This window comes from Paramisgurnus dabryanus, chromosome 6, assembly GCF_030506205.2.
Source record: "Paramisgurnus dabryanus chromosome 6, PD_genome_1.1, whole genome shotgun sequence".
NCBI lineage: Eukaryota > Metazoa > Chordata > Actinopteri > Cypriniformes > Cobitidae > Paramisgurnus > Paramisgurnus dabryanus.
Window position 1 is genome coordinate 1783606 of NC_133342.1, and position 18798 is coordinate 1802403.

Here is an 18798-nt window from a genome sequence, read left to right on the forward strand (position 1 = left end):
TTAAAATAATACATTTTGTAATAACTGATGAACTGTACTAGCAGTGTAGGAACGTGTTTTGATCTTGTTTAAGCCTCTGCTGAACCAGTAGCAGTTATCATGAGGTTAACAGTGATTTATCTCTGTCCTGCTGCTGGTGCAGCGGATGATGATGATGATGATGTTTCTATATTTAACCCTCAGACGAGGCTTTAATGGATGTGATTTAATTGAGTCTGTTTTGAGTGTGCGGAGGAAGAACAGCTTCACGGAGTGAGTTCTTGGGTTCTGCATCGTCTCTAAAATCAGACAGTATTGTGTGGCACATAAACTTGCAGGTGGGTTATTGGGGTTTGGTCAGGTTATGAAAGGGTTTCCATCGAAACATGTAGCAAATCTTTTAAAATATCGCAAATAAAGCAAAACAAACATATGTGAATTAGGTGAGTTTCCATCAAGTTGTTTAAACGAATGGCGGTGGTATTGGTAACCTAGTAAGCAACAGTAAATAAAACAAGGCACGCTTAGAAAATGGGGACAGGACTGCATTTAGTTACGATTTGGCAAGTTATTCGTTTAGTAGCAGTGCAGCTTGTATTTGCCAAACTGAAGGCTGTGCACAGAAAAAGAAATGCAGACTTTTGATTAGGGCTGGGTATTGGCAAGGGCCTCATGATACGATACATATTACGTACGATACATTGGTCATGATGCGATGTGTTGCGGAACGATACAATTCGGTACAGTACGATGCATGTTGCGATACAATGCAATACTTTTTCTTTCTTTTTTTAATCAAAAATGTAAAAAAGTAGAGCTGACTTAAAAAAAATTTTTTAAAGCCAAAGTGCTTCCACACGTCGGCTTTGAAAGCTGCAGGTGTTTTTAAATTTTCGGACATTTTCTAACTTCTGAAACATTGGCCGAATGGCCGTATATGACAGACAACTGGAGAGCAGCAGCGGCGGAAGAGGTTGTTTGATGCACACAGAGGAATTTGATGGGTTTTTCAAAATACAGATAGTAGAGATTGAAATATTGATACACTATCGTGGAAAAAGTTATCACGATAGTTAAAGGGATACTTCACCGATTTAGCATTCAGCTTTGTATCTGTAGAAACCCGGCAGTATAACTGAATGACCATGTTTCCCTCCCTCATTTCCCCCTGAGAGGAGAGATATCTGCATTTTGGTTCTGCAAAAAAGTCCTCCGATGATGTAATATGACGATTTTTGCATCATCGGAGGACTTTTTTGCAGAACCAAAATGCAGATATCTCTCCTCTCAGGGGGAAATGATGGAGGGAAACATGGTCATTCAGTAATACTGCCAGATTTCTACAGATACAAAGCTGAATGCTAAATCGGTGAAGTATCCCTTTAACTGTGTCGATATTTCTGCACAGCCCTATTTTTGATGCAGGCACTAGCAGCAAGGGCATTACGATGATGTCTAGCCACAAATATGGGAAAAACAACATCAGCTGATACAGCTAGACAATAAGTCACGTGGGAATTTATTCAGCAAATGGGTCAATGACGTGACATTAATTATTGTCTGTATGGTTCAATTAAATGTGAAAGGGTTAACATTTCAAAAAAATTTGCAGATTAATTGCATTCTCTTTTTTGAGGACCAAGTCTAAAATTTCTGGTTTAATTTCATTAAGAAAGAATATTTGGGGGATAATTGAAAAAATGTCAATGTGGTATAACCGGTCTGTGTGAATTTGTGTAACTAGTACTTTTTAAATGAAAAATAAATATATTAATAAAAATGTGGAATAAAATATAATCATCTAGTTTAGTGTAATAAGATTTTTTTCTACATACATTTTTACATAATTTGTCAAAGATTATTTAGAAAACAGAGCTGTTTTCAGCATTATGTCAGGACAAATATTACAAAAACACATTTAAAATTTACATTTAGAAGTAACTAATACAATACAATTTTAAAATGTTTTTTTGATGATAATGCTTACATGCCATCAAGGTGGATAAAATATTAAATTTTCCCATTCTTTGGCAAAATTGGCGGTTACACCATTTGACATTTTCATGTCCATTCAGTCTTAATATTCATAAAATTGGTGCAAATGTAATTTTTTTATTGCATAAAATTATCATAAACTGTGCTTTGAAATAAACCTGATGCATGCTTTTAAAACAAGTTATTTAAAAAGATTTTTGATTTTCTCATTTTGCCAAATCGTTTTTGTCACTGACCCAAATGTTTCCATATCCCATTATTTGCAAAAACATTTTTTTCAAAAACCACCTCAAGCAAGTGTAAAAAACTTTTTTTTTATTCGAAATTTGGCATTTCCATCACTTAATTCTTATGCAATACTTCAAAATGCGCAAATGGGTACCCAGCTAGTAAAACAAAGTGCAGATATGGATAGATATATTTACAAAGTATTAATTGGTTGGGTAATATATGGACAAACTAGGGATGCACTGATATGGAAATTTTGGCCGGTACGATACCCGATAACTCTTTATATTTGGGGGGCGATAACATATACATATATTCTTTATATATATATATATATATATATATATATATATATATATATATATATATATATATATATATATATATATATATATATATATATATATATATATATATATATATATATATATAGGCCAATAAATATTCATATTAATTTCACAATGAAAAACTCCCAGACCGCGGACATCTTGTCTTTGCGCTAGACTAGCATACTCTTCTTGAGCCCGCAACACGTGTCATCTTTGTGCTATGTCACAGAAAGCACCAATCAAAACTCCACATGGCCAGCAATGAACAAGTGAAGAGGTTCAACAAACCGAAATAATCCATCATTTATCGCTTTCATTTATCGGCCTAATTTTGCTATCAGACCGATAACCGATAATATTAAAAATAAGCAGTTATCGGCCGATAACGATATGTCGCCCGATATATCGTGCATCCCTAAGACAAACCCAATTGTTGGTCTAACTAGATCCATATTTCCCTTCTCTCTTTTGGACTCTTCTCTCGTTCTACCAGTTTTTATGTAGGGTATGTTTCATATGTTTACTATTTGTTTAGTTAAATATTTCAGATGCCTCTTCAGAGTATATGCTTATAATAGCTGCACGTCTTTCAGTAAGGGCTGCGAAATGACTCCTATTTCCTGCGTTTTGCTGAATGAAAGGCGATTTGTAAGAAAAGAGGCTTCATAAAGGCTCTTTCTCATGGAAACACTTTGCTCTCTGTTGGTAGATGACGATGGTCCCTTATTAGACTGCATGTTTGGGTAAGTGGACGTGTGCTTTCTCCAGAGATTTTTAGAAGCTTTATTAGCATAATAAACATGGACTTGCATTACCAAACATTAATTAACGTTACATAGCACATGCACACACGTACACAGTATGCATAAATGTTAATATATGTATATATAAGCTTGTTACTTTGCGCTTCTTAGCCTTTCTCAGCTGTTCAATAAGACATGGCCTCTCATGTATCAAATAGCACTCAGTTGTCTTTTGATGGAATACAATCCTCTCTGCTTACAAATGCACATGCGCGCGCGGGCACGCACACACACACACACACACACACACAAACAGAGAGGTCTTTCTGAGAGTGAACTTCTCATGTTACGGCATGTGTCCTCAGCTATTTGCTTGTGAAGTGAGTGGCAGAAAAAAATAAACACAAGAAGACAGAAAAACACTGCGCTGGTCTTGTCTGTCTGTCTGCAGGGTAGATTGTGATGGTTAGGGATGTGGAAGCATCACTTCTCTCTGCAGAAGAGACTCGGAGAAGAAAAAGGCCGGGCTGAACAGGTAGAGTCAGCTCTGATTGGTTCATTGGAAATTAGTACATTAAGACATTGACTTATGATTGGCTGGCATAATAGGAGTGTTTGTTTGCTTGTTCATTATAGGTCAGGGGTGCACAAACGTTGTCCTGGAGGGTCGGTGTCCTGCAGAGTTTAACTACAACTTGTCTCAGCACACCTGCCACATTAATTGAATTGGCAGCAGCTTAACTCTGCAGGACGCCGACCCTCCAGGATCGAGTTTTCGTACCCTTATTGTAAATTGTTTTGATGCACGTCTTTGCTTTGCTATTTTTGTCATAATTTTTGTTGGTGCCCAGAACCTTTAAACTTACGTACTAAAGTTGCTTTGGATAAAAGCATCTGCCACATTCATAAATTGAATTATTGAGGAGATTGTATTTCTTTAAAGGCTGATTTATACTTCTGCGCCATAGTTGTCTTTATACTTCTGTGTCGTTGTTCACATCGATATGTGCAATAATAACCCATGCAGATCACTAGTAAGCAGATTTCAGGGGTATTTTTTTCAATTCAATTCAATTCTGGTATGTTACCAGTAGTGGTGGATACACAGTAGAGGTCTTCTCGGGTCCAAAGCAATGCACCTGACCCAAAATTAGGGCTGTAACGATTAATCGAGCAAATGTGTGTTTTCTCAATGAATGAATTTTAATGAATTACTGTGAAATCCCGGCACGTCCGAACACCACTCACCACTTTCTTGCAAAAACACCCTTTGTGCCACAGAAGGAGTAGCATTACAAACACTATTCCAGGAAATGTCTACAGGAATATTTATATCGCTGTTCTTCAAATTGTTTCAGGTATTTTCATGATAATAAAGAATATTTTGAATGATTTTTATTTAACAAGTGTTGCTTTTTAAAATGCTCGTTATAAAAGACTCTGACTCATAATGATTTTAGATTGATAAGGACTTCCTACTGACCAAAACGCCATAGTACACGCCCAAGCTGTGCATGAAACAAAGAATCCCAGCCTTGATTTCAGACAGGCATTTCTAATGGGACACGCGATTAATCGTTACAGCCCTACCCGAAATGACCCGAATTACTTTTTACTATATTAATATGGATTGATGCATCGATTAAATTTGTAACAATACAATGGGTGATTCTCACGAAAACTTGGTTTTAAAAATGTCAAGCATGAAAATGTAAAAATTGCTTAAATTTACTTTTTTCCCACCAGACATTGAAAAACAAAGTCTGGAGTAAATGAAAACATTAATTTAAACACTTTTACTTATCATTTAACACTTTTGTAACATAATTTAAAAAATTAGTCCTAAAAAATCTCATTACCGCAACAGTCAGAAAACATCAACACTGACATATTTTCAAAATGACATGACAAACCTGAAAGAACATAATTTGGAGATTCTGCACATGCATTTAAAATCAAAGTATTATGCTTCTATTAATTAAATTAACATTTAATAAGCATCTGTTGCGGTAATGATAATCAAAATGTCGTGTAAGCATTCTGACAAGACAATATTTCAAATTAACTCTAATAAAATGATCTTACCTGGTAGCCATCTTGAAGTAACTGGTCCATGTGCTTGGTCACTCAAAATCAAACTTTATTCAAATTCTGTATGGGTGCTTAAACTGTTCTCAAAAAGAGTTGCGGAGGATGAGAACATCAGGCATGGACACATCATTTTCCTAATTTTTCTTCATTATTATTATACATGAATATTCAGTAAATATTTTTTCTGTCATCTAAAGTAGTCTAGCAAAACTATATTTTGTGTTAATTTGATTAAATTAGCATATAACGCATGTTCAAACACAGCCGGACACATTGCGGTAATGAGAATTTCAGCAGAAAATGAGATAAAATTGACAAATTATAAATTCTTATGTTGAAATCACACATTGTGCAAGGTAGAACACAGTATTGTGTTAATTCTGATGCTTTTTAATATTACTATATTACACATTTTATAGCTAAAATCATTAGTGCCGTGGTGTTTCAATGGTTTTGTGAGAATCACCCACAATGCATTGATGCCACACACAAAATATCGATATGAGGTACCTTTATTTTGACACACTCTGCGTCCTCATTCGTTGACGTCCATCTACCCATCTCCGACAAAGCATGCATTTTTCATTTATTTGTCAAATTTAACTTGGACGTCTTTGCTGTCTATTATAAAGAATTCAACGTAGACAGCCTCCCGCCTGTCATACCACCAATATAGTTGCAAAGAAGAAAACTGATAAAAACGAGCACTGAGGCGACTATAAAAGCGTGAGTCTGTTTTTGTGTACATATAAATGTTGAAGTGTGCTAGTGTCAGCAAGTGAATGCAATGCAGCAACAATGTGGTTGTAGCAGGAAAAACACAGCAAAGATGTTGTGACTGCTATTGGACTCAAATCGTGGGTTTGGAAATTGTTTGTATAATCCATTTTCCAAATACAAAATTATTGGCAGAAAACCTTTGCCATCACATAAACCTTTGATTTTATGTGAAATTTTCTTTCTTTATTTAAAAAAAAGTGTATTCACTTATTCTTAATTTTAGGGATGCACGATATATCGCCCGACATATCGTTATCGGCCGATAACTGCTTATTTTTAATATTTTCGGTTATTTCGGTTTGTTGAACCACTTCACTTGTTCATTGCCTGCCATGTGGAGTTGCGATTGGTGCTTTCTGTGACATAGCATGAAGATGACACGTGTTGCGGGCTCAAGAAGAGTATGCTAGTCTAGCGCAAAGACAAAATGTCCGCGGTCTGGGAGTTTTTTATTGTGAAATTAATATGAATATTTATCGGCCTATATATATATATATATATATATATATATATATATATATATATATATATATATATATATATATATATATATATATATATATATCGGTTATCGGCCCCCAAATATAAAGAGTTATCGGTTATCGGTATCGCCCAAAATTTCCATATCGGTGCATCCCTACTTAATTTGTTGTTGTAAATGTCCTAATTGGGACAGAGATTTAAAGAGTTTAATTTAACGTTCATGTTATATATTTTGGTTGCATTTACAGTTATTAAAAATGTAACTGCTTGTAGTATTAAAGTATCAATAAAGTAACCGAATCAAATCGTAATTGCCTTAAAAACATTGTTTTATGATCCGGCAAATACCGCATCACTGGCGGAGATAACAGATATCGTATCGCAATGAACTGTCCGATTTACACCCCTACTTTTTACCTGATGTGCATAAATCGGATCTAAGTGGACCCTATGAAGAACTCTACATAGTATTGAGGCTGAAGAAAGAGCAGCCAGCTTGTTGTGTAGACAGTAGACATCAATTTTTGTTGCTGCTCGAAATATGTTTTAATCTTCAACTTGGTCTGTCTTTATTTTTACTGTTTCAAAATGCAACACCAATTTTTTTGACCCGAGGGATGGGTTCTGGCAGACCAATCACAGCCCTTGCGATCTGCATAGAATTGATGCGTTGTTACATTTCTAGAGAGGTGCATGTCAGGCCACGAAGAGATATACGCATAGGTCCTAATCAGAAGTATGAATTGAAGGAGGAATACAAGCCATATATGTGGAGTGGACCAGAATATATTAAAGATATAAGACTTATATTTAGATATTCTAATTACCTAGAATACAAGAAAAACTAAGTGCAGACTTTTCCCCGAGCAGGCTTCACTTTAAAAAGCTTGTTTTGTAAGCCTCTGTGAAATTTGGGCCTGTCTGTGATTTTAAGCTACAGTTACAGCTGTCTGCCTGAATGCACTGTTTACCTGTGTGTGTGTGTGTGTGTGTGTGTGTGTGTGTGTGTGTGTAATGACCTGTGTGTGATGTCTGGGTGATGTTCTACATTCAGGTGCATTATCCTGATTGGTTAAACCCTCTTTATCTGTGTGCATTTCTTCATTTTGTTAAGTGTCCTCTGTCTGTATGTCTACTGTTAGTCTTTCTCAAGTCAAACTCGTAAGGTAGGGTATCTAATTTTGAAAGATGCTAATGGTAGCCGACTAGCAATGAAATCTCAAACCCACCCTCCATTCAAATCGCCATCCAAAGTCACGCCTCTTTCAAAACACATAAACAGGTTATCAATTCAGCAGAAAAGTTTGCCTTCTCTCCCTCAGTTTATAGACGGGAGGTGAGCGCACGTGAACGCGCCTAAGACGTATGATGTCTGTGTGAACAGGCTGTGCGGTGGCATTCAAATTACGCAAAAAAAAGGACAAAAAGGCAACGTCCGTTCGGACCGGGATCTATGATTGGTTGAAAGTTTTTTGGTCCTACGCCTTTCACAGATGACATAAATTTCTACAAATACATTTAAACAACTTAACATAGTGATTGCTATCAGGATGTGAGGAGACTTTTAACTAGCATAACTAAAAATGTTTCTGGATCAAATCAGATACCCTGCCTTTGAGAAAAGAGTTTTTGATATAATTTGTTAACTCGCTCTTTGTCTCTCTCTCTCTCTCTCTCTCTCTCTCTCTCTCTCGCGCTCTCTCTCTCTCTCTCTCTCTCTCTCTCTCTCTCTCTCTCTCTCTCTCTCAGGGTGAAGAGTACTGGGTGCAGGTCTACAGACTTGAACACGGTGATGGAGGAATTCTGGATTTGGATGATGTTTTGTCCGACGTTGCGGACGACAAAGACAGAGTGAGACACGCACTCACGCACACACACAAACAAACACACACATACACACACATACACAGTGTCACTGAACAACATATTCATAAATACACCCTCACACATTGCTTACATTCTGTTCTAAATCGGGCTTGTGAGGGTTTAATAGTATATATCTTAGTTATAGGTATTAGATGACTCTTGTCTCCCAATAACCATGACCTCATTTCAGGATGGACACACACACATATAGCTCTAAATTCCAGTGTTTTATTTTGTGACATCACTAAATCTTCTGGGAATCTGTGTCCGGCAGATTTCCAAACCACCTTCATTCATATATTCTGTACATTTCCCGCTCTTTAAATTTTTGCTAGATATTTTGTTTAATTTGATCATTTACTTCAGCTACCAATGAACTCCAAGTCTATTTAAACATGCAGATTTCCCCTATAAACAGCACAAAATTGAAATTTGGTAGACATTGATCATTTGAAGTATTTCAAAGAATTAACAAATGTCAACAAAAAACTAAACGAGAATGAGAGCTGCTGCCTGTCTTTGGATATTATGACTGCAGGGCAACGCTGACCCCTTCTGGCCAGACACCAGCAGTACAATGTCTGTGCACATTTTAAAACACTGCTGACCCAGAACAGATGATATCGGCTTACCGAGACCACAAACACTTAGCAAGAATGGAGTGCTTTTGATGTGGTGGGTGTGCCTGGGCGTGTGAGAGTTATTTTAGTTCTCTGTGTGATGTAAAAAGGCCACAGCTTTCACACAGACTTCTCATCTGTGTCTGAAGAAGTGCGAGCGACCATACAGCCACAGTTACGGCCAGCTGATGTAGTTTTACAATTGAAAGCCGATAACTTCTATAAGCCTGTGTATCACCACATCCCTGTATTATACGATGATAAAATGAATGACTCAGACCACAGCTGTGGCAACAGGAACTGCCGTCCGCAAACAGGAAGTAGTACAATAAATGTGGGTTCGTGTGAATCATGCACCAGTATTCCCACAATAACAAAGAAAACAATACACAGAAACACGCAGAATTCAACGGCAAGCTGTCCAACATGAATGCACATTTACATTTGTATACACATTGAACATTTCTGTTATCTCAGCTTGCTTGTGTATGTATAGGGAAGCACCGAAATTAGAATTTTCTTCATCCTTTAAACTTCCTGTGTGCATTTCTGCTTCAGGACAGTGGAGGGCGCCAAAGCCTCAGATATGACAGCTTAGACTTCCCAGCATTTTTCACCTCCTTCCTGCTCTCTCTGTTTGTGTTACTTCCCCTCTTTCTTTGATAGCGTCCTCTGTCGTCTCTTAAGCAGGAAGGTGTAAAGCATCTAAACATGCTTCTTCCGGTCAAAGCTGTACGTGTGGACGGCTTGTTTGTGTGGATGTTTTTCCCGAAGTCTTGGGGAAGTTTGGAGTGTTGGAGACTTAACAGGACATGTCTGTGAATCAGTGCTTGCAGTGATATATTTGACCTGGAGTGTGTACGTGTGCTTCTTGGATTTGTACTGGTGTTCTGTTGCATTGTGCTACCTTGTCTCATTTACACAGCACTTTGGTCCCAGAAAATCCCCCTAAAATTGGCAGGCCTCTGTGTGAACGCAAACACGTCTCCTAAATGTTCTGGGATGGCTCTTGGAAAAAGGACCTAGTAATATTCCCATAATATTCCCATAACATTTCCGGACTGCCCTCTGTTTGAACAAGACGCAAAAACAATGCCACAAGGTGCGTGCCGTATTGAGGACTCCGGTGTCATCACAACAAAGAGGTTATGGTTCAGCTCTTTAAAATTAGGGATTAACATGCAGATTAACATTCATGACGTAAAATGTCAGCAAACTGGACTGAAGCAGAGATCATGGAGCTCATCACTATCCATGCTGAAGCTGAGATCATTCAGCAGCATAAAAGAATAGCGCGTCACAAGCTCATATATGAGCATAAAATAAACAAAAATGCATGCACATCATCGCAACAAATGTTGTTCAGCTCTTTAAAACGGAGGCTTTAAATGCACATTAACATTCACGATCAGAAATGTCTTCAAACTGGAATGAAACAGAAATCAGGGAGCTCGTCAAATATCCACTTTGAAGCTGAGATCATTCACCAGCATAAAAGAATGGCGCGTCACGCTCTCCTGTATATTCGATTAAATTTTATTTATATAATGCTTTTTACAGTTGTTTATTTGTTTCAAAGCAGCTTTACATTAATAGATGCAGGAAAAAACACAGAAAAACTTAAAACATAAACAGCAGAATACAGCGGTTAAGATTGACCATATTAGCGAGCGTAGTAAAAATGTAACCTATGTAAGAGGGTGCTAAGTTAAGCCAATGTCAGCAGACTACCCAGGGGTTGAAAAAAAACCTCCTAGGAGAAAGACCCTGTGGGCAAAAAATCCTAGGAGGGGAAAAACCCTTGGGAGTGAGACAGATATAGCTGATTATATAGAGGATATATAAGATAATGGTTACGATTTATAACAATTATATTGTCTTATCATAAACAAAAATGCACGCAAATGGTTTCTGGAGGGAGAAATAACAGATAAAAGCAAACTTCAGACACTGCGGAGAAAGAAAACTACTAATTGCAGGACTTTAAACGCATCACGTGAACGCACACACAGAGCTTGTTTACACCTGGCATTAACATGCGTTTTCGTTGATCAAATCACAAGTGGATGACGTTAATGCCAGGTGTAAACGGTGTTCAAAACGTTTTGAACGTGTCCACTTTCGACCACTTTCAACCACATCCAGAGGTAGTCGAAACCACTTTCGATCGGATCGCTTTGGAGTTGCGGAACGCAAATGTGGTTGAATGCCACACGCGACCGCCTTCTCTCCGCCCATTTATCTAATCTGAGGTATTAAACACAAGTTTTTACGTCTTTTTTGACGTCTGGCTTGAACATACGGTGAACAGCGCTATTTTTAGCCTTTCATTGATAAAACTACTGCGGGTGTTCTCCGTAGTTTCGTTTTGAAAGCGTGAAAGTTGCGCGATCCTATTTCATCAATTGCGCTGAAAATTCAGAGAAAGCTCTTACATACACACGTACAAAAAACTGTGCAGCATGTTTACTTGCTAAACAAGCAGCGGACTCTGACATAATATTAGTTTGCGTCCATATAAACTCATCATTACTCCCGCTCGCATTTGAATGACAGCAGAGAGACTCGCCCACCGTCTCACGGACCGTCCCCTCACAGTATTCAGGACAGAAGCGGTCGAAAGCGGACAAAAGAGACGGATTTAAATACCAGGTGTAAACGTAATGTGTGTCTCTCGTCCACTTGTGATCCGATCGATGAAAACACATCTTAATACAAAGTGTAAACAGCCCCACAGATTCCGGAAAATCGTTGGCAGTGTGAATGAACCAAAAATCAAACACATCCCGGATGCATTTTCTGTTTTTTTTTTCGTAATGTCTCTGTGAAAAGGTCTAAAATCATATGCTCATATTAATAAGCAATAGGAGACATGAGAGTTTAAATGGATATGCTTTGAGAGGCTGATAGTGTTTCTGGCGGGGTGGTTGGATAGGGAAGTTGTTAGGCAAAACCTCCTTAAAAAGCCCAGGCAATCAAAATCTGGGTTTTGTGGCTTTTAGTTCTTGTCTATTAGCTTTCAGGCTATTTATTTGCTAATGTACTCCTAAAATTGTTTTTTTCTTCTTGTGAAATGGATCCTGAACTGTTTATGAGTCATTTTCCCCACTGGGGTATATACAAATTTGTAACAAGAACATTCCAGGATTATGGTGCCTTCTTAGGGTGTTTTCACATATACACTGTTTAGGTCGACCCAAATGACGTGTCGCTCCGAGTACGGTGCGTTTGGGTCAGTGTGAACACAACAGCCGCACTCGGGTGCGCACTAAACGACCGCTCCGAGACCGCTCTAAACAGGTGGTCTCGGAGCGGCTGTTGCCGAACTCTGGGGCGACCCACCTGTGGTGTGAACACTGCTGGACCTCGGGCCGAACCAAATACAGGAAGTTCTCCACATGTTTGAGCCACTGGCTGGGCTTTCGTTGTCACGTGAGCCGGGTGTTATATTGTGGGTTAACAACAAACAAGCCAATCCTGGTCCGTTGCATAGAGATTCGCTGTCTCCTTTACGTTTGAGCTGATGATTTTATAAATGCATAGCTGTCCTCCACACACAAATAGTGACATTACGGGCTTTTAGCAAACGGCTCCGTGAGAAAGGCTTTAATAGAACAGCTACGCAATTTCGCGTTAAAGCAAAGAAACTTCGCAAAGACGTGCATCGTTTATCTCCACATCTTGATAGCTGCGCTCTCCCTGTCAAGCTGGTTGTCGTGGAAACGTGGGGGTGGTCATGAGACGGTAAGAGCTGTCAGAGACCAATGACAGCGCTGACCGTTGTCACATGGTGCACGGTGCGGCATTTCGAATAAAGTAAAAAATATATATATGTGAACACGGACCGCACTAACTGAAAAATGATACAATGTATTTTGGTGCGCTCCGAGGCCGCACCACGGTGCGCACCAACATATGTGAAAACAACCTTATAATCATAAGCCCTTTTCACACAGAAATTCCGTAAAATACACGTAAAATGCATCCTGGATTTTTCCGGAATGGTTAGAGTTTTTGTTTGTTCACACTGCCAAGATTACACGGCATCTGATGGTCCCGGAAAGACACGCGACCTATTGAAAGTCCCGCCCTCTCTTCTACGCAGCGTCTGAAGTTTGCATATTATATATGATTTCTCTCTCCAGAAACAACTCGCGTGCATTTTTGTTTATAATAAGACTACAAAGGAGCACGTGAACGCACAGTTCTATGCTGGTGAATGATCTCAGCTTCAGAGTGGATATTTGACATGCGGGTATTTTCGTTTATTATAGCTCAAATGAGCACGTGACGCGATATTCTTTTATGCTGCTGAATGATCTCCGTTTCAACGCAGTAAATGACAAGCTAACTTACCTGATATCTGCTTCAGTCCAGTTTGCTGACATTTCTCGTAGTGAATGTTGTAAATCCCTCATTTTAAAGAGTTGAACCAACTTCATGTTGCCATGACACGCGCGTCCTCACTACGGCACGTGCGTCATTGTTTATGCGTCTCATATATCATTTCCTGATAACTGCTTCAATCTAGTTTGCAACATTTCTCGTGGTGAATGTTTATATGCATGTTATCTCTCGTTGTAAGGAGCTGAACCATAACTTGTGTTGTGATGATGACGCGCGCGTCCTCACTTCGACACGCCCTTTAGGGCATTCTTGCGGCTTCTTGTTCACACAGAGGGTTACCCGCGTATCTTACTAGGTCCTCTTTCCGGCAACGATCCCAGAAGATTAACGGAACAAGTTTTTGTTCACACAGACGCTTGTCTGGCAATTTTACGGGTATTTTCTGGGACCAGAGGTCTGTGTGAATGGGGTTATAGTTTGTATAAAACAACAGTGAAACTGGAATATAATAATTCATTTTAAAATAATGATTACGTTCAGTAATTTCTTCTCTCTTAGTTTTTCCTGCTCTCCGCTTTTCTTTTCCACTCATTGTCCTTTCTTCTGATGTTCTCAGCTCCCCTTTGCTTTCCTCTGCCTTGCTATGTTTTGCTCTTTTTCCTCTCCTCTGCGATCTTCCCTTTGATCTTCTGTCCTAAGTCTCATTCACACAGCATTTTGGTCCCAGGGAGCCTTCTGTGTGAACACAAACTTGTCCCGTAAATGTTGAAGGATCGTTCTCGTTAATGGGACCTAGTAACAATGCCGTAACATTTATGGAAAGCATTCTGGGTGAACACATAACAGAAACAATGCTGGTAAGGGGCATGCCATCGCAACGTGAAGTTATTGTTCAGCTGTTTGACACCGGGGGAATCAAATGAAGATTAACATTCACAATGAGAAATGTCTGCAAACTGGACTAAAACGTAAGTCCAGGCGCTCCTTACTGTGAACATTCAGCAGCATAATAGAACAACACGTCACATGCTCCTTATTATCTTATAAACAAAGATGCAAACGTGTGGTTTTGCGAGAGAGAAATCACGGATTATAAGCAAACTTCAGACACTGCAGAATAAAACCTACCAAGTGCAGGACTTTACATACGTTAAGTGTCTTTACAGGATCTTCACGACATCTGTGTGAATGCATGCGAAGATTCCGGAAAATCAGTGGCAGTGTGAATGAACCAAAAATCAAATGATCCCTGAAAAATCCTAAATCCTGTTCTATTCCCCTCTTCTTTCTTTTCTTCTCCTCTTCTCTGCTCTGTTCTCATTTGCTCTTTTGTCCTCTCCCCTCCTCTGTTTTGGTCTGTTCTCCTCTTTTTTTGATCTCCTCTCTTCTGCTATCCTTTTTTCTTGTTCTCCTATCTTCTGCTCTCCTCTTTTTTTATCTCCTCTTTTCTACTCTCCTCTGATATTCTCTCCTCTGTTCTCTTGTGATCTCTCTTGATCTCTTTGTTCTTCTGTCCTCTTCTCTTCTCTGCTCCTCTTTGATCTCCTCTTCTCTCCTCTGCTCTTTTTTGATATCCTCATCTCTCCTCTACTCTTCTTTGATCTCCTCTGCTCTCCTATACTGTTCTCTTTTCTCTTCTGCTCTTCTTTGATACTGTATACTCTACTGCCCATTGCTCTCCTCTTCTCTCCTCTGCCCTCCTCTTGACTTCTCTCCTCTGCTTTCCTCTTCTCTCCTCTGCTTCCCTTTGATCTCCTCTTTTCTCCTCTGCTCTTCTTTGATATACTCTACTGCCCATTGCTCTCCCCTTCCCTCCTCTGCCCTCCTCTTGTCTTCTCTCCTCTGCTTCCCTTGATCTCCTATTTTCTCCTCTGCTCTTCTTTGATCTCATCTCCTATACTGTTCTTTCCTCTCCACTGCTCTTGTTTGAGGTCCTCTGCTGTCCTCTGATCTCCTCTGCTCTTTCTTGCTCTTCTCTCCTCTGCTCTTCTTTGATCTCCTCTGCTCTCTTATACTGTTCTGTCCTCTGCTTTTCTCTACTCCCTTTTGCTCTCATTTGCCATTTGCTTTGCTCTCGTCTGCTCTTTTTTCCTCTCCTCTGCTCTTCTCTACTCCCCTATGATCTTCTCTGTCCTTTGATCTGCTACATTCTGCTCTCCTCTCATCCTCTCTCTTCTACATCTTTTTCTTCTGCTTTCATCTCTTCTCGTTTCGCCTTGCCTTCCCTGTTCTCATTTGCTCTTCTGTCCTCTCATCCCCTTTGCTCTTCTCTCCTATGAACTCCTCTGTTCTATTCTCATCTTTCTTAATCTCCTCTCTTCTACTCTCTTCTGATATTCTCTCCTCTGTTCTCTTGTGCTCTCTCTTGATCTCTTTGTTCTTCTGTCCTCTTCTCTCCTCTGCTCTTCTGTGATCACTTCTGCTCTCATCTTCTTTTCTTTGATCTCCTCTTCTCTCCTCTGCTCTTATTTGATCTCCTCTGCTGCCCTTTGCTCTCCTCTTCTCTCCTCTGCTCTCTTCTTCTCTTCTCTCCTCTTCTTTGTTCTCCTTTCTTCTGCTCTCATCTTTCTTGTTCTCCTCTCTTGTACTCCCCTCTGATATTCTCTCCTTTGTTCTCTTTTGATCTCTCTTGATCTCTTTGTTCTTCTGTCCTCTTCTCTTCTCTGCTCCTGTTTGATCTCCTCTGCTCTCCTATACTGTTCTCTCTTCTCCTCTGCTCGTCTTTGATCTCCTCTGCTGCCCTTTGCTCTTCTCTTCTCTCCTCTTCTTCTCTTTGATTTCCTCTGCTCTCGTCTTTGATCTCCTCTTCTCTCCTCTGCCCATTCTTTGATCTCCTCTTCTTTCCTCTTTGATCTCCTCTTCTCTCCTCTGCTCATCTTTGATCTCCTCTGCTGCCCTTTGCTCTCCTCTTCTATCCTCTGCCCTCCTCTTCTCTTCTCTCCTCTGCTTATCTATGATCTCCTCTGCTCTCCTCTTTAATCTCCTCTTCTCTCCTATGCTCTGTTCCTTCCTCTCCTTTGCTCTTTTTTAATCTCCTCTGCTCTTCTCTACTCCCCTATGATCTTCTCTGTCTTTTGCTCTGCTACATCCTTTGTTCCTCTCTTCTCTCGTCTCGTCTCGCCTTCTCTGTTCTCATTAGCTCTTCTGTCCTCTCCTTCCCTTTGCTCTCCTCTCCTATGAACTCCTCTGTTCTATTTGCTTTTTTCTTGTGTTCCTCTCTTCTGCACCTTTATGATCTTTTCTCCTCTTCTCTCCTCTTCTGTTTTCTTTTGATCTATCTGGGTCTCTTGGTTCTTCTGTCCTCTCCTTTGCTCTCCTCTTCTTTCCTCTGTTCTCTTTTCTCTACTCTCCTCTGCTCTGCTGTCCTCTCCTTTCTTCTTCTATGCTCCCCTTTTTTTCCTTGTTGTTCAGTCCCATCTGGTGAGTCATGTATTAAAGTAGGCGATAGGGTAGACCGCCCTTGTGTGTGTGTGAGAGAGAGAAAATTAGATGGGTTCAACAGATTGTGTAGTTCAAAGATCTTAACCTTTAAAATGAGGGAATGAATCTCCTCAAAGGAAGTATACAAGCGTTCTCCTGGGAACTTCCTGTCAGTGCACTCTGCACACACACAGACCGCCGTTGAACTCATTGTTTTTGTTGGATGCGTTTGTAAGATGTGATTTGTATAGTTGGGTCAGTGAGTTCATGTTTTAAAAGTCATTATGAAACACATAAAGTGATTTCTCAACACTGCTGCTGCTCATCCAGCTGTGGAGGCCGTGTGTGTGTGCATCTCAGTAATACATGAGGTGTCATATTTGTTTATGTATCCAGTAAAGAAGTCTGCAGCAGTTGTTATTTGTAATGAATAAAGTTCATTGTGTGTTTGAAATATCTCAAGCAGCCAGGAATACACACATGGCATAGGACATTTTCTTTATCTATGTGATCAATTTTCCCTTCATCTCCATTGTTTCCCCCATTTTCTCCTTAGACCGCATTGCTCTCACCATTTCTTTGTTTCTATAGAGGAAAAAAATATTATGCGCTGCGGCTGTTCTCCCTTGTGTGTAACGAGGTATATGAGTGTGTGCATTAAAGACATGGATCACCTGGAAATTTACATTTTCATTATTTTCTCTGCCGCTGAAATACAAATGAGATTCGAGAGGCAGCATATTAGTGAATTACAACTTACTTTATTTTTTGTTATGTGGCAAATCATTACTTTACAAGAAGAGTGTATCTGCTCGTAACTTAATAAATGTGTTTGTCAAGTTTTCTAATTAGGTATACACCACCAAACCCCAGAACAGAGCGAGTGTGTCCCAATGGAGGTGAGAGAGAGAGCGAGAGAGGGAGATTTAGTATTTAAGCTCTAATTGTGCTAAGAGCATGTATGTCTCTTGGGTAGGTGTGACACAGGTAAATAAGATGGGGCGTTTGTGTGACTAAAGTGTATTTTTGTCTTGTGAAGAATCAAATGCGAACCCCTTTGGCTGCACTCTGCCCTTCTTAAAGTTGGCAACATCATTGATCATGTGGTGCCAAAAATACTGTACACAGAGTTTTAGATGTTTTTTAACTAAACATTCACACACACAGCTGGGAAAATGCCCGTTCCCACGAATGTGTTTTCATAAGTGTAACGTTTGACATAATGCAGAACCTACTTTACAAAAAGCATACACAAAACAGACATTAACACTTATCCACTTACAGACATAGCAATTTAAAGACACAGCTATTTATGCAGAAGGGACACACACATACACTACAGGCTTTGTTTCCCTCAGTAGATGACCACCCCTGTGAATTCTGGGTAAAGTGCCCTTCATCTCTTCTCCTGATTGGTCCAGACCACTGTCATTCAGTCATATGTGCGTGTCATATGAACTGAGTGTGTCCAGCCAGAGGCTTCATGCCAAGTGGATTTTGCATTCAACCTTAAAATCAATTAAGCATCTTTTTATCTGTTACTTTGCTTCATGGGCAAAATATGATCAGAGCATGCTTTATTCTGGACAAAGTTAATTATAAATTATACAAACTTGCTGGCGCCATCATTGGGCACGGTTGCGGATTAACTGTGTACAAAGATGATAGTTTAAAGTACACTTCTTGATGTTTATATCTAAGGGGATGCATAATCATCATGTGCGTTCCAATAATAATTTAAATATATTGGTAACACTTCAAGTAAGGTTGTGTTTGTTAACAATAAGTTAATGCATTAGCTAAAATGAACTTACAATTTTTTAGTACTTCTACAGCAATTTTTTTATCTTAATTCTTGTTAATTTCTTCATTTAAGCTACTTATATATTTATAAAATATATTAAGTTGTATACGGAA

At 39.3% G+C, this 18798-nt stretch overlaps 2 protein-coding genes across 4 annotated transcripts in view; one reads left to right on the top strand and one right to left on the bottom strand.

Moving 5' to 3' along the window:
• Positions 1–18798, top strand: part of LOC135748028 (partitioning defective 3 homolog) — a 147059-nt gene that overhangs the window by 23455 nt on the left and 104806 nt on the right. For all 3 annotated transcript variants that reach the window (XM_065266101.2, XM_065266116.2, XM_065266106.2), the window contains exon 2: positions 8378–8479. In XM_065266101.2, the coding sequence (XP_065122173.1) occupies positions 8378–8479 (102 nt within the window). The remainder of the gene's footprint in view (positions 1–8377; positions 8480–18798) is intronic.
• Positions 13058–16890, bottom strand: LOC141282374 (uncharacterized). The gene is made up of 3 exons (XM_073815130.1): positions 16808–16890; positions 16202–16483; positions 13058–16144 (listed from the first exon to the last, which is right to left on the bottom strand). The coding sequence occupies exons 1-3, from the start codon at positions 16888–16890 to the stop codon at positions 15658–15660; spliced, it is 852 nt and encodes a 283-aa protein (XP_073671231.1). The 3' UTR covers positions 13058–15657.